Raw genomic sequence first — 11,930 nt, forward strand, 5'->3', positions numbered from 1 at the left:
ACTTGGCAACCGGTTCAATCTTGCTTGAATCCACATGCAAAGACGCCTTCCTTAGATATCACATGTGCATAAATCCATCTCTTTTCTTCAAGAACAACCATAGAAACTCCCCATGGAGACATACTAAGGCTGATTTTTTTTATTTTTTTTTAAAAAAAAGGGTAAATATATTATAAATCCGTGAGTCAACTCGCCAAAACTGTAAAATCCCGAATTTTTATTTTTTAATTTTTATTTCCCAAGTTAATCGAAATGCTAAATAAATCTCCACTGTTAAATTTTGTCAAATTTGTGTAATGCCCGTTAGTCCCAATCAAATTTGTGTAATTTTTATTTCCCGAGTTAATCGAAGCAACTGATTTGTTTATTTCTTCAATCAGATCTAGACATGTTTGTTTACAGAGAGAAGTATCATGCTTATCAATTTGCATCACAAGCATCGCTTTCTCTGTACTGTAGTGTTATGAAAAATTAAGCAGTTGAAAGGTCGCCTGAGAAAGCAAAATAAGACAAGGAAAATGCCAACAACTTTGTCAATAAAATCGACCATGTACTGTCTATTGATGTCACATCAAGCACAAAGTTGTTCAACTTTACCCATAAACAAGTGAGTCAAACTTCAGCCGATTTTTAATCCTGATTTGTAAAGAACTCAAAATTTGTTTTAAACCAATTTGTAAAAAAAAGTGTATAAGAAGCTTATATATACATAGTTACCTCAGATCATAACATTCTATCACGTTTCCTAGTCGATGTCCACGTCGAACTACTCTATCGACACTCACGCGATAGCCATTTTTCTTTCTGTGACTCTACTCATTTATGAATATTCAATGCGGATACATACTCGTCGGCCATTCTATGACTTGACCACCAACTTGTAACTCCTTCAATTTCATACTCGACCATTTATATTTGATCTCATATTTAACAATGTAGATAGTTTTGATATCAAATTGCACAAACTTTGGATAAGGCCGCTTGCAATGACAGAGTGTCTAATTAAAATTGTTCTGAACATTTATTTACGTGACAAATACTCAAGGGACTTGAGAAAAGAAGGGAATAAAATAAGTTAATCCCAATTCCCACGGTCCCACGGAACCCTTACAAGAAAATTCTACTAAAAAAAAAAAAAAAAGAGTAGAAAATAAAAGAAAATAAAAAACAAAGTAAAAGACAAAGAAAAAATTCTTTTGGTGCACTAGGAACAATCCACGGATTGGGATCCCAGCAATGGTTAAAAAATTGCCCATCAAAAAGGGCTGAAATCCTAGCCATTGAATTTCATCCAATCGTTTATAGTTTGCCACATGTCTCTTTAATTAAAAAATATTAAATTATTATTTAAGTTTTAAAAAGAAAATATAAAACAAAATAATAAAAAATTATAAAAAAAGTATGGGGTGGCCAACCAGCCCCCATCTGAGACATGGGGGTGGCCGAACCCACCCTCAATGGCCGGTTGGGGGTGGCCGGATCCACCCCCATGGCCAAAGGGGGCGGCTCGGCCACCCCCTAGGGCCTTAGGGGGTGGCCGAAAGGAGAGGGCTGGCTGGCCATCCCATCTGAGACATGGTGGTGGCCGAAGCCACTCCCAATGACTGGTTGGGGGTGGCTGGATCCACCCCCATGGCCAAAGGGGGTGGCTCGGCCACCCCCTAGGGCCTTAGGGGGTGGCTTCGGCCACCCCTAAGGACCGGTTGGGAGTTGCCGGAGCCACCCCCATGGCCTTAGGGGGGTGGTTCGGCCACCCCCAAGGATCTTCGGCCACCCCCAATTGGCACTTGAGGGTGGCTTCAGCCACTCCCAAGTCTCAGATGGGGTGGCCGGCCACCCCTAGGGTCGCCGGCCACCCCATACTTTTTTTTTTATAATTTTTTATTTTTTTTTTAAATTTAAATATTATTTAAATATTTTTTAATTAAATAGACATTTAGCAGTGTATAAATCTATGGGCAATTTCTCCGCTATTGCTGAGATCCCAATCCACAATCCACGGCTTCTCTCGCTTTTCTTTTGTCAAAAAGTCATATCACAGTATGTATAGCCATGGCTTCGGCTCTGAAACATTGGATACAAATATACAATGGATAGAGAGCATTTTCCATATATAAAATATTAATAAACAATCTGGTTGTTTTTTCTCTTTCAAACTTTGAAGTCCCACTAATCCAAAACCCAGATGGATTGTAGTCGACATAAACAGTCCAACGTATACTAATCAACCGATGCGACAAATCTACCACGACCAACCAAAGGTTTTCAAAAAAAAATTCAACGATTCGGTGATGCTATATATGTAAACATATCTGCATCTCCATGCAAGTTTGAAAGCAAACTAATTTGTTGATTCGTGGAGGAGAAGATGGCAAGCCCGCCTTGTTTTCCGAAGACCACCTTAAGTTTTGTCATGTTTTTAGTGCTGATCATGTCCATGGGAGCAAACAGAGTAGTCAAAGCACAAGCAGGGCTTCTTCCGGATGATGAAGGTACTTCTTTTTTGGGTATATGCATATGGGTTTTTTCTTTTTCTGTAATCTCTGGATTGAAGTTTTTACTTATGGAAGTTTACAGCAACAAAACAGACAGAAAACTAGCATCAGCTACAGCTAATATCTGGGTCTTAGAGAAACAGAGCAAATAACTGTTTGATGTGTTTGATGTGTGCAGTGGAAGCCCTTCAAGAAATTGCTACACAACTGGGGAAGAAAGACTGGAATTTCAGTGCAAATCCATGCATTGACTCAAGCTGGAGAACACTATATTCAAATGAGAGGCCATTGTACAACAATACTGTCAACTGCAATTGCTCCTACCCTGATGGTGTATGCCACGTGGTTCACATGTACGCTCCCTTCACTCACATAATGCCGACTTTATTCTTATTGAAGTTTCTTATTATGATGGTTAATGGCAAGAAGCAATAAGTTTATGAGTACTTTACCAATTGATCCTACCAAAAAATAGTTGAAGTGGCATGCTTAATCTACTCTTGAATTTGTGGTTCTCCCAGCATAAGACACAGTGGTTCTCCCAGCATACTCGGCTGAAGTGGCTTGCTTAATCTATTCTTAAATTTGTTTGTTAGTTTTAATTATGATTGATTTAAGGTTGGATTGAGCATGCCATATCAACTGAGTATGCTGGGAGAATTCAAAATAACATTTCTCTTAATATTGTCCGTATTTCTTGAGCAGGGCATTACCTTTTTTATATAAGGAATTTGTAATCTATCATCTTTTTATTTTTCTTCTAATTTTTGACGTACAGATTTCTTAAAGGGCAGGATCTTGCTGGTACGCTTCCACCATCACTGGTGAAGCTACCCTACCTTAAGGCAATGTAAGAAGAGCTTCCAATTATTTATTTTTCGTCTTATTATTATAAGCTTATATAGTAACATCAAATTTTTCTCTTGTTGATAGTGATTTCAATAGGAACTACCTCAGTGGTACAATACCACGGGAATGGGCTTCTACAAAGTTGGAAAATCTGTAAATGACTTGCTAAACTTTCTTGTCCAAGGTTAGCCAGTAAAAGCTTACTACTGAACCTAATGGAATGAATCAAGTGCAGGTCCATCAGTGCAAACAACTTATCAGGGCGTATTGACTACTTGGGAAAGATTACCACTCTTAAATCTCTGTATGCTCTGGATCTCTATATTAAAATTTTCACAAAGTTTCATTTGGTTTAGTCCTGCTCTAATCTTGAAGGACTGTATTTCAGGACCATTGAGAGCAACCTGTTTTCTGGACCTGTCCCCACTGAGCTTGGGAACTTGGTGGACTTGGAGAAACTGTTAGTGTTTCTTTCTTCCAAATAACATTTCTAAATTCTCAATGATTTTTGTAATTCGATAACTTGCTAAATGCTAATATTTCGTATTCATTGAAATTGGAGACATTTTAATGTTAGCTTGACAAAATTGAATGTAGTATTAGGTGTTAGGATTTCAAGAGAGAGGATTGTGTCTGCTTTATAATGGATGTGCCTTACAATGCCAAGACAGAATGTAGGCCAAGTACACATAGATTAGTAAGATAATGAAATTACATCTCACTAGTTTGGTATGACATGAACGCCTCTTGCATTTTCAGAGGTGTGCTTGATAACTGAGAGAGTTTTACTACATAAACCACACAATACACCCCATGCTTCTTGTGGAGGCCGTGCAGCCACCCCGATGCACATCCACTCTAATCCTTTTTTTTTTTCTTTGAATAATAAGTTAATTCCTACCTGCAAAAGTTATGCACCTGTCTTGGTAAAATATTTCTACAATAAGGTGTGAATTTTTTAATAAAAAAGGTGTTTTATATTTTGAGAAGCTTTTCGTGTTTTGAGTTGTTTTTTCCTGGTTTTCTTTGCATTTCCCATTTAATGTATTGAAATTATTATCTGACCTTTAAAAAGGGTTCCTTGCCTAATCAATTCATTTGATCAATTTCATTCTCTTTCAATTCCCTTCCTCTTTAATTTTTGTTTTCTCTCGACCTTATAAAGTTGCCCACAAAACACTCTCATTTGGGAAACACACATATCCCTTATGTTTACCATGTTTACTTGAAAAATTATTTATAATTATATGTTCTTATGAGATCTGTTTTTCTTTCTTTCATTTTATTCTTTCTTTTGCAGAGATCTCAGCTTCAACAGATTGGAAGGAAAAATTCCAGATTTTGGGGTTCTAGCAAGCTTGGACGTCATGTAAGCAATCTAAATTCACGAGCAAGGCTAACTTACAGCATGATGCCTAGGGGCCTTGCTAGTGTGTTAAGCTTGAATACAACATTGACTTACTTCCTAAAACAATTCAAAGGTTTTTGGCCTTTACTTTTTAGATTTTGCATAGATGACCCTAGCTAATAGCTTAAGCTTTTGGTACACAGTTACTTTTTTTCTTTTTCATGTAACAACTGCAATTCTATATAAGTTTTCTTTTCTATGAGAAAAGTTAGTGCAGCAGCTAGTTTAGATACGAAATACTTTGAACAAGAATTACTAGAATACAAGTAGGCACATATTGACAGTCTTTACCTTTAGGATTGTAGCTTAACGAAGAGATGAGGCAAAAGTTTTAATCCTCATCCACTTGGAAAGAGCTATAGCGATAACCAGTCATGTCTGAAAGCTTCATACATATGGAATCAGCTCACTGAAGTTTAGAATTTAAATATTTGTTTACTGTATGAATTTGTTAAAATAGTAACAATCTGAAGGTTTCTGACTGCAATGTGATTTTGTTGATCACAAGATAGATATCTGACAGGCAACTTGCTCAGTGGACCTATTCCAGAATGGATCGAGAGCAGAGATAGCCGCCGGTATGTTCTCCATCCAAACTCCTACATTAATTTTGCGTGACATTTCAATTCATTTTTGTATTACACTTATTTTGGACAACAAAAGCATATTCATTTAAGTTCTTAACAAGATGCCTTATGTTAGGAAGAGAAACACCAAGGAAGTGAACAAGAGTATATTAATATACGACACCACTCTATCTCAAAAGCCTGAGTTAATGGGTTTAGAGTCCACTTAGGTATATTAACTACTCACTCTTTTTATATTTTCTCAATGTGGGAGACAAATTTTATAAGTCCACTTACAACAAATGTCTCTCTCATTTGCGAGTCTCTTCTCTATTGACCCAACCCCCCCTCAAGTGTGAGTCTTTTACAAATCCAAGATTGTCAACTGTAACTCAAGAGCGGAACCAAGGGAGTCAAACTAAACATGTCAAACCAAAACACTCGTATTAGCAACTACGAAGGTATCAATGTTAGGAAGATAATCGATAAGGGAGTCAACAAAAAGTATATTAATATATATTTTTGAACACCACTCTAGCCCAAAAGCCTAAGCTAATGGGTTTGAGTTTATTTTGATATATTAACAACTTACTCTCTTTATATTTTCGCAATATGGAATACAAACCTTATAAATGCACTCACAACACCATATATATTGAGATACATATACATGAAGTCCTACTGCGGATGGTGCTTCATCGCATGACCTCAGTAGGTGCCAGTTGTGGGTGAAATGGTCCCATTTTGCTGTCAACTTCATTTTCATCTTCCTCCATGTCGTATCACCTAGAATGAGCGTCAATTTTTCATGCCATTGTTTGATGTTTGTTTTTATATCTGACAAGTTAACCCCATTGTGCAGCGTAATAGACTTATCTTATAATAATTTTTCTGCGAGCTTTGCACCGAATACTTGTCCAGACACCCTGTAAGAAATTTTTCCCTCTTAACAACAACCTACTTGAGCATTACAATTTTGCTTTCTTCATCTTCCTTGTAATTTGTATTTGTAGAACTAACTTGTTTGTAATTCAACAGTGAAAAAACGCTATGCCGACTCCAAAAACTTGTTTATCACAATTTATGCGGAATTAATATTATGAAGCAATAAACAATTCAATCACCCAAAATATATAAAGCAATAAAGAGGCAGACACAGATATTTTGGTTACGAAGAGGAAACCTTTTAGAAACCGATCTAAAAGTAAAACCTCTCCGGGGCAGCCAAACCTAGGAAATCACTATCAAAAGATTATCCAGAGATTACAGACACTAGGAACACTTACAACCCTTTGCAAGACCTTGGCTCTGTAAGATCGACAAGCCTACAACTCGTCTCCTTGCTCACAATCTTCTTCAACGTGATTCTCCTTTACCGGACCCTTCCGATAGACTTCTCAATCGTAGATTTATCAAAGGAATAACTAAAACTCTAAGAGATTCAATTTAACGCTCACCACATATGATCTCTCTTAGCACAGCCTCCGACGAACTCTCTGGGGGTGAAAATTCGTGCTTCTCTCTTCTATAATAATGTATATATACCCCCGACAAAACCCTAAACCTAACCCACTTAAAATCATGTTTTTGGGCCTAAAACTTACGGGGTGTCCAGACATGTTAATGGGCGGTCCGGACACGGCTTCGCGGAGCAAGATTTTAGTTTCTGGAAATGAGGTCCGGACCCGGGGAATTGCGGTCCGGACCCGGCCTGTCCAGTCTTCATCAACAGCTCCGATCGATGGGCGTTTGTGGTCCGATTGAGCTGAAATTTTGCAAGGACGTTCATAACACATGAACCTACATTATGAATGGTGGAGATTGGATTCTGAGCATTCTATATCAATGTTTGAGCCGTGAACAGTAGCATCTGCATTTTGGAACTGAATTAAGCCAACACAAGAACTAACAAACAGAAATTTGTTCAGAAGCTTTTCTGGATCAGACAACTCGTAATCATCTAATTTGTTAAACTTCTAAGAAGCAGAAGCCTGTTTTTTATTTATTTTATTTTATTTCAATTTTGTTTTTTACATGCTAATTCTGCTTCTTTGTGCTACATTTTAATCTAGAATACTTACAGAGTGTCTGAAGAATAATCCATGTTCAAAAGGTAGATCTGTTAGAACCAAAACAAAATTTATATTTCTTCAATTTTTTTATCAAAAAACAAAAGAAGAAGGAGAAGAAATTGTTCAATATTTTATCCTGCATAACAACAAGATTAAATGTTTGATTGTATCTGATTACCTTGATAATGATGCTGTCTAGATCAGCACTCATTGCATATAAATTGTGGTGGAGAGGCAACAACCATTGGAGATGTCAAGTATGAAGCAGATTTAGAATTGGGAGGTGCAGCAAAATTTGTTAGGATGAAAGATGATACTTGGGGCTTTAGTAGCACTGGAGATTTTTGGTATGTTTGGGGTACCTCAAAGGACTACATAGCAGAAAATGTATCCAGGCTCAGAATGAACGACTCCTTATTATACATGAATGCACGTCTATCTCCTCTTTCTCTAACATATTATGCGCGTTGCTTGGCAAATGGAAATTATACTGTAAAACTTCACTTTGTTGAGATAATATTCGGAGATAATAAATCATTTTCCAGTGTTGGAAGACGGATGTTTGATGTTTATATACAGGTACAGGTAGTCAATCAGACTGTTTTTCTTCTTTGTATGCTATAGAATGTAATTTAATCGAATTACTTCGTTACAGAATGAATTGGTGCTGAAGGATTTTGATATTGAAAAGGAAGCAGAAGGAATTGACAAAGCAGTCATTAGGAATTTTACAGCAATTGTTAAGTATAAAACTTTGGAGATTCGCTTTTATTGGTCCGGGAAAGGGACCCAAGACATCCCAATGAGAGGAACATATGGTTCTCTTATATCAGCTATCGCCATAGACTCTGGTGAGTAACATAGGTTGTACATGCTGTGTTCCTTCTTTAACATCGTGAGACATTACTAGTCTCTTTTTTATTTGTTGTTGAAAGAAACTCAATACACTAGTCATCACTTTGTAAAGGTCTTGTATAAGTATATAGTAAATCTTACTGATGGTGTGTATTAAATGGAGTTGGACTGTTTAAATGATTAAAATCATTTTAGGATCGGATGTGAGTAGCATTTCTTTTGGTATTGACAACACCAATAGGCTTTGGTTATGTCACACCAAATTGATCTTGGACCAAGCCAACCTAATTGACACAACATGCCATGCTTTCTTTTTTGTATCATGCCACGTTTGCCTTATTGCCCATGCTAAGCCAAGCTGGCCATGTAGTTGTAATGTATATTATGCCTCAAACTCAATCTGTAATCTGTGAAATATATTCGTGTCCTTGTTATTGCTTCTATGATGCCCTCTCTTCCACATTGTCATCATACATAGAAGTCTAAGTTGTTTTGTGTTCTTGTTGCAGAACAATCTCTGAAGCATAATCGGCGGCTTATAACTGCAATTGGTATGATGATCTATAAAAGATGAAAGTTATTATAATCTATCATATAATGAAAAGACATTTATATTTTTGTAAGTTTTAGAAGAATGTATCATTTCTACAATATATTGTTTGGTAATTTTTCTTCTTTTTTTCTGCCCTAATGAAGTACATGACCTAAAACATTCTTGGTGTACAGGCATCTCCACAGCTGTGGCTGGGATTGCAGTGATCTCTTTTGTGATTACCTGTACCATTAAGAGAGGACACTTTCCAATTAATTCAATGGTAAGGTGGAAAAGAGATGCAAAGAATGATCACTTCAATACTGAGGAAATCATTAAGAACTACGGATCAATAGCCCCAAAGCGATATACTTATTCGGATGTGAAGAAATTTACCAACTCATTCAAAGATAAAGTAGGAGAAGGAGGATATGGTGTTGTATACAAAGGGAAGCTACCAGATGGGCGTATGGTGGCAGCGAAAATCTTGAGCATGTCCAAAGGTAATGGAGAAGAATTTATTAACGAAGTGGCTAGCATTAGTAGAACATCACATGTGAATATAGTCACTCTTTTAGGTTTTTGCTACGAGAGGACAAAAAGAGCTCTAATCTATGAATTTATGCCTAGTGGATCTCTTGATAAGTTCATATATGATAAAGGATCTCAAATTACAAATTTTCAATAGGACAGCAAGACTATGTTCCAAATTGCGATTGGCATTGCTCGAGGACTAGAATACTTGCACCGTGGTTGTAACACAAGGATTCTACATTTTGACATAAAACCACAAAATATACTTTTGGATGAAGATTTGTGCCCAAAAATCTCTGATTTTGGCCTTGCTAAACTATGCAAGACAAAAGATAGTATTGTGTCAATGACAGGCATGTGAGGAACTATAGGTTACATTGCCCCAGAAGTATTTAGTCGAAACTTTGGTGGAGTCTCTTACAAGTCTGATGTTTATAGCTACGGAATGTTGGTTCTTGAAATGGTTGGAGCAAGAAAAAATTTTGATGGTGGAATCTCTCATACCAGCGAAATATATTTTCCACATTGGATTTATAGCAAACTTGAACATGGTGAGAGTTTGGGAACTTTGGGGGATATAACAGAGGAGGAAGAAGACACAATAAAAAAGATGATATTGGTGAGCTTATGGTGCACTCAAACCAATCCTTCCGATCGGCCATCAATGGATAAGGTGATGGACATGTTAGAAGGTAGCCTTCAATCTTTACAATTTCCACCAAAGTCTTCAATGTATTCACCTGTAAGGTCGCCTCAAGATTCTTTCCCAACTTCAGAGTCACATATTCTAACACTTTAAGTGGCTGCAATTTATATAATAGGATTCAATTTTTTTTGAAAAAAAAAACAAAAATGGATTGTGTTGACGTGTCTGGTTGAAGAGTGGTGCAAAAGCAACTTGTCAACCCTAAGTTGAGTGGGGTCATACGCTCAACAACCTAGTGTTGAACGGGGATTATGCGTTCGGCGGTAGTCATAAGATAAGGACTAGTTTAGTTAAATAATTTATTGAATACAATTTTCAATTTCAGCTACGTGTATGTATGGTTGAGTTTGTAAAGCATGATTTGCTTTTAGTATGTTGCTTTATTATTACTTTTTCGGCAAATTAATTGATCAATGTCTATATGTACATGTTTTCATTTTAATGTTTAGAAGTGAGAAAATATGATAGTGTCAAAGTTAGTATTGAGTTTCAGTTTGATATTTCAAGTGAGAAGAAAAGTCTGTCTCTCGCTCTCGTTTTGATTTCACAAAAGAAATATTTATACTTCAACATTTCAGCAAAAGCGCATTATCGCATTGATTTTTCTGAATTATGTGTATCTGTCTTTACAGAAAAGTTTTACCTTGATTTCTTCTAACAATCAAAAGAGAGAAATTTTAATAAACAAAAAGGGGCTCACGTCACACAAAATGGTTGGATTCTTTTACTTTCTAAGTCGTGAATTCACACTTTTACTTGTAAGAGCGAAAGGCGGTGGGTGTAACGCCTCACCTGGATAAATGAATTATTTGTAATATTCACGTGTCACTACTACTATTCATAATAATCCACGCAGCGGAAAATATGCTATATATATTTTTTCTAAAACTACAAACTGACCTTTTGAAACACCATAGCACTAGCATAAACATAACTTACTGTGTTATGAGAGCCATTTTTGCTCTTATAGAGCATCTCTTTTTGTTTACTGAAAACTTAAAAGTGCAACACTTTTTTTTTTTTTTTGGGCAGTATCTCCGATTCTCCAACACCACTCAAAAATGATCTTTGTGTTTTTCTCGACTCGTCGAGTACATCAACATCAAGATATCATCAATGAACACGACCACAAACTAATCCAAGTAGTTGTGAAATACCCAGTTTACCGATAAAGATTGATGGTGCATTAACCAACCTGAATTGTATGAGCAAAAACTCGTAATGGTTGTACCGGGTTCTAAATGTCGTGTTATGCGCATGTTCACGCCTAATCATCAGCTGATGGTACCCTAATCAAAGATCTATCTTAGAGAACACATTGGCACAATACAAGTGATCAAATAGATCGTCGATGTGTGTCAGGGGTACTTGTTTTTCACTGTCACTCGATTCAACTCCCAATAGTCTAAGTACATCCGCATAAATCCATCTTTTTTCTTCAAGAACAACCATAGAAACTCCCAATGGAGACATACTAAGGCAGAAGAAGCCTTGTCTGGGACTGGGCAAAAACCCGTCCAACCCGCAGACCCAACCCTCCCCAACCCGCCCCGTGCGGGTTTAGTGTTTATTTTCATGGGTTCGCGTTGGGAATCTCCAACCCGTGCGGGGCGGGGCGGGTTTCGGGTTTATCAATTTTTCTTATGCGGGTACCTGCCCCGACCGACACTTAACCTAAAACACAAAAAAGTTGAAAAACCCTAGAGACCCTTAGACCCAGCACTCAACACACAACCTATCAGCCGCACCTTTGGATCTCTCATCTCACTCTCGCCTCTGGATCTCTCACTCTCGCCTCTCGATCTCTCACTCCGGCGCTCAGCTGCTCAACTCTCGCCTCTCGATCTCTCATCTCACTCGCGACTCTCATCTCTTTGACTCTTGCCTCTCACCGTCGGCTCTCAATGTCGGAG

The 11,930-nt window shown here is 37.3% G+C and overlaps 2 protein-coding genes and 1 pseudogene across 2 annotated transcripts; all 3 read left to right on the plus strand.

Annotated features, from left to right (window-relative positions):
* Positions 1-1,914: 1,914 nt before the first annotated feature.
* LOC132169353 (putative leucine-rich repeat receptor-like serine/threonine-protein kinase At3g14840) lies at positions 1,915-4,122 on the plus strand. The gene is made up of 7 exons (XM_088513992.1): positions 1,915-2,492; positions 2,674-2,848; positions 3,274-3,345; positions 3,429-3,497; positions 3,580-3,648; positions 3,733-3,804; positions 4,104-4,122. The coding sequence occupies exons 1-7, from the start codon at positions 2,369-2,371 to the stop codon at positions 4,120-4,122; spliced, it is 600 nt and encodes a 199-aa protein (XP_088370118.1). The 5' UTR covers positions 1,915-2,368.
* A 2,067-nt stretch (positions 4,123-6,189) lies between these two features.
* Positions 6,190-8,330, plus strand: LOC148588069 (putative LRR receptor-like serine/threonine-protein kinase At1g07650). The gene is made up of 5 exons (XM_088512298.1): positions 6,190-6,246; positions 7,235-7,270; positions 7,391-7,431; positions 7,590-7,969; positions 8,046-8,330. The coding sequence occupies exons 4-5, from the start codon at positions 7,694-7,696 to the stop codon at positions 8,247-8,249; spliced, it is 480 nt and encodes a 159-aa protein (XP_088368424.1). The 5' UTR covers positions 6,190-6,246; positions 7,235-7,270; positions 7,391-7,431; positions 7,590-7,693; the 3' UTR covers positions 8,250-8,330.
* A 623-nt stretch (positions 8,331-8,953) lies between these two features.
* LOC132182091 (PR5-like receptor kinase) lies at positions 8,954-10,509 on the plus strand (annotated as a pseudogene).
* Positions 10,510-11,930: the final 1,421 nt, after the last annotated feature.

This window comes from Corylus avellana, chromosome 1 (genome assembly GCF_965113065.1).
Source record: "Corylus avellana chromosome 1, dhCorAvel1.hap1.2, whole genome shotgun sequence".
NCBI classification, from domain to species: Eukaryota; Viridiplantae; Streptophyta; class Magnoliopsida; order Fagales; family Betulaceae; genus Corylus; species Corylus avellana.

Bases quoted from the DNA above. Each gene is read 5' to 3' on its own strand.
- LOC148588069 (XM_088512298.1), top strand. From the start codon at position 7,694: ATGAAAGATGATACTTGGGGCTTTAGTAGCACTGGAGATTTTTGGTAT. The intron at 7,970-8,045 runs GTACAGGTAGTC...ACTTCGTTACAG, and splicing joins TGTTTGATGTTTATATACAG to AATGAATTGGTGCTGAAGGA.
- LOC132169353 (XM_088513992.1), top strand. From the start codon at position 2,369: ATGGCAAGCCCGCCTTGTTTTCCGAAGACCACCTTAAGTTTTGTCATG. The intron at 3,346-3,428 runs GTAAGAAGAGCT...TCTTGTTGATAG, and splicing joins CTACCCTACCTTAAGGCAAT to TGATTTCAATAGGAACTACC. The intron at 3,649-3,732 runs GTATGCTCTGGA...ACTGTATTTCAG, and splicing joins ATTACCACTCTTAAATCTCT to GACCATTGAGAGCAACCTGT.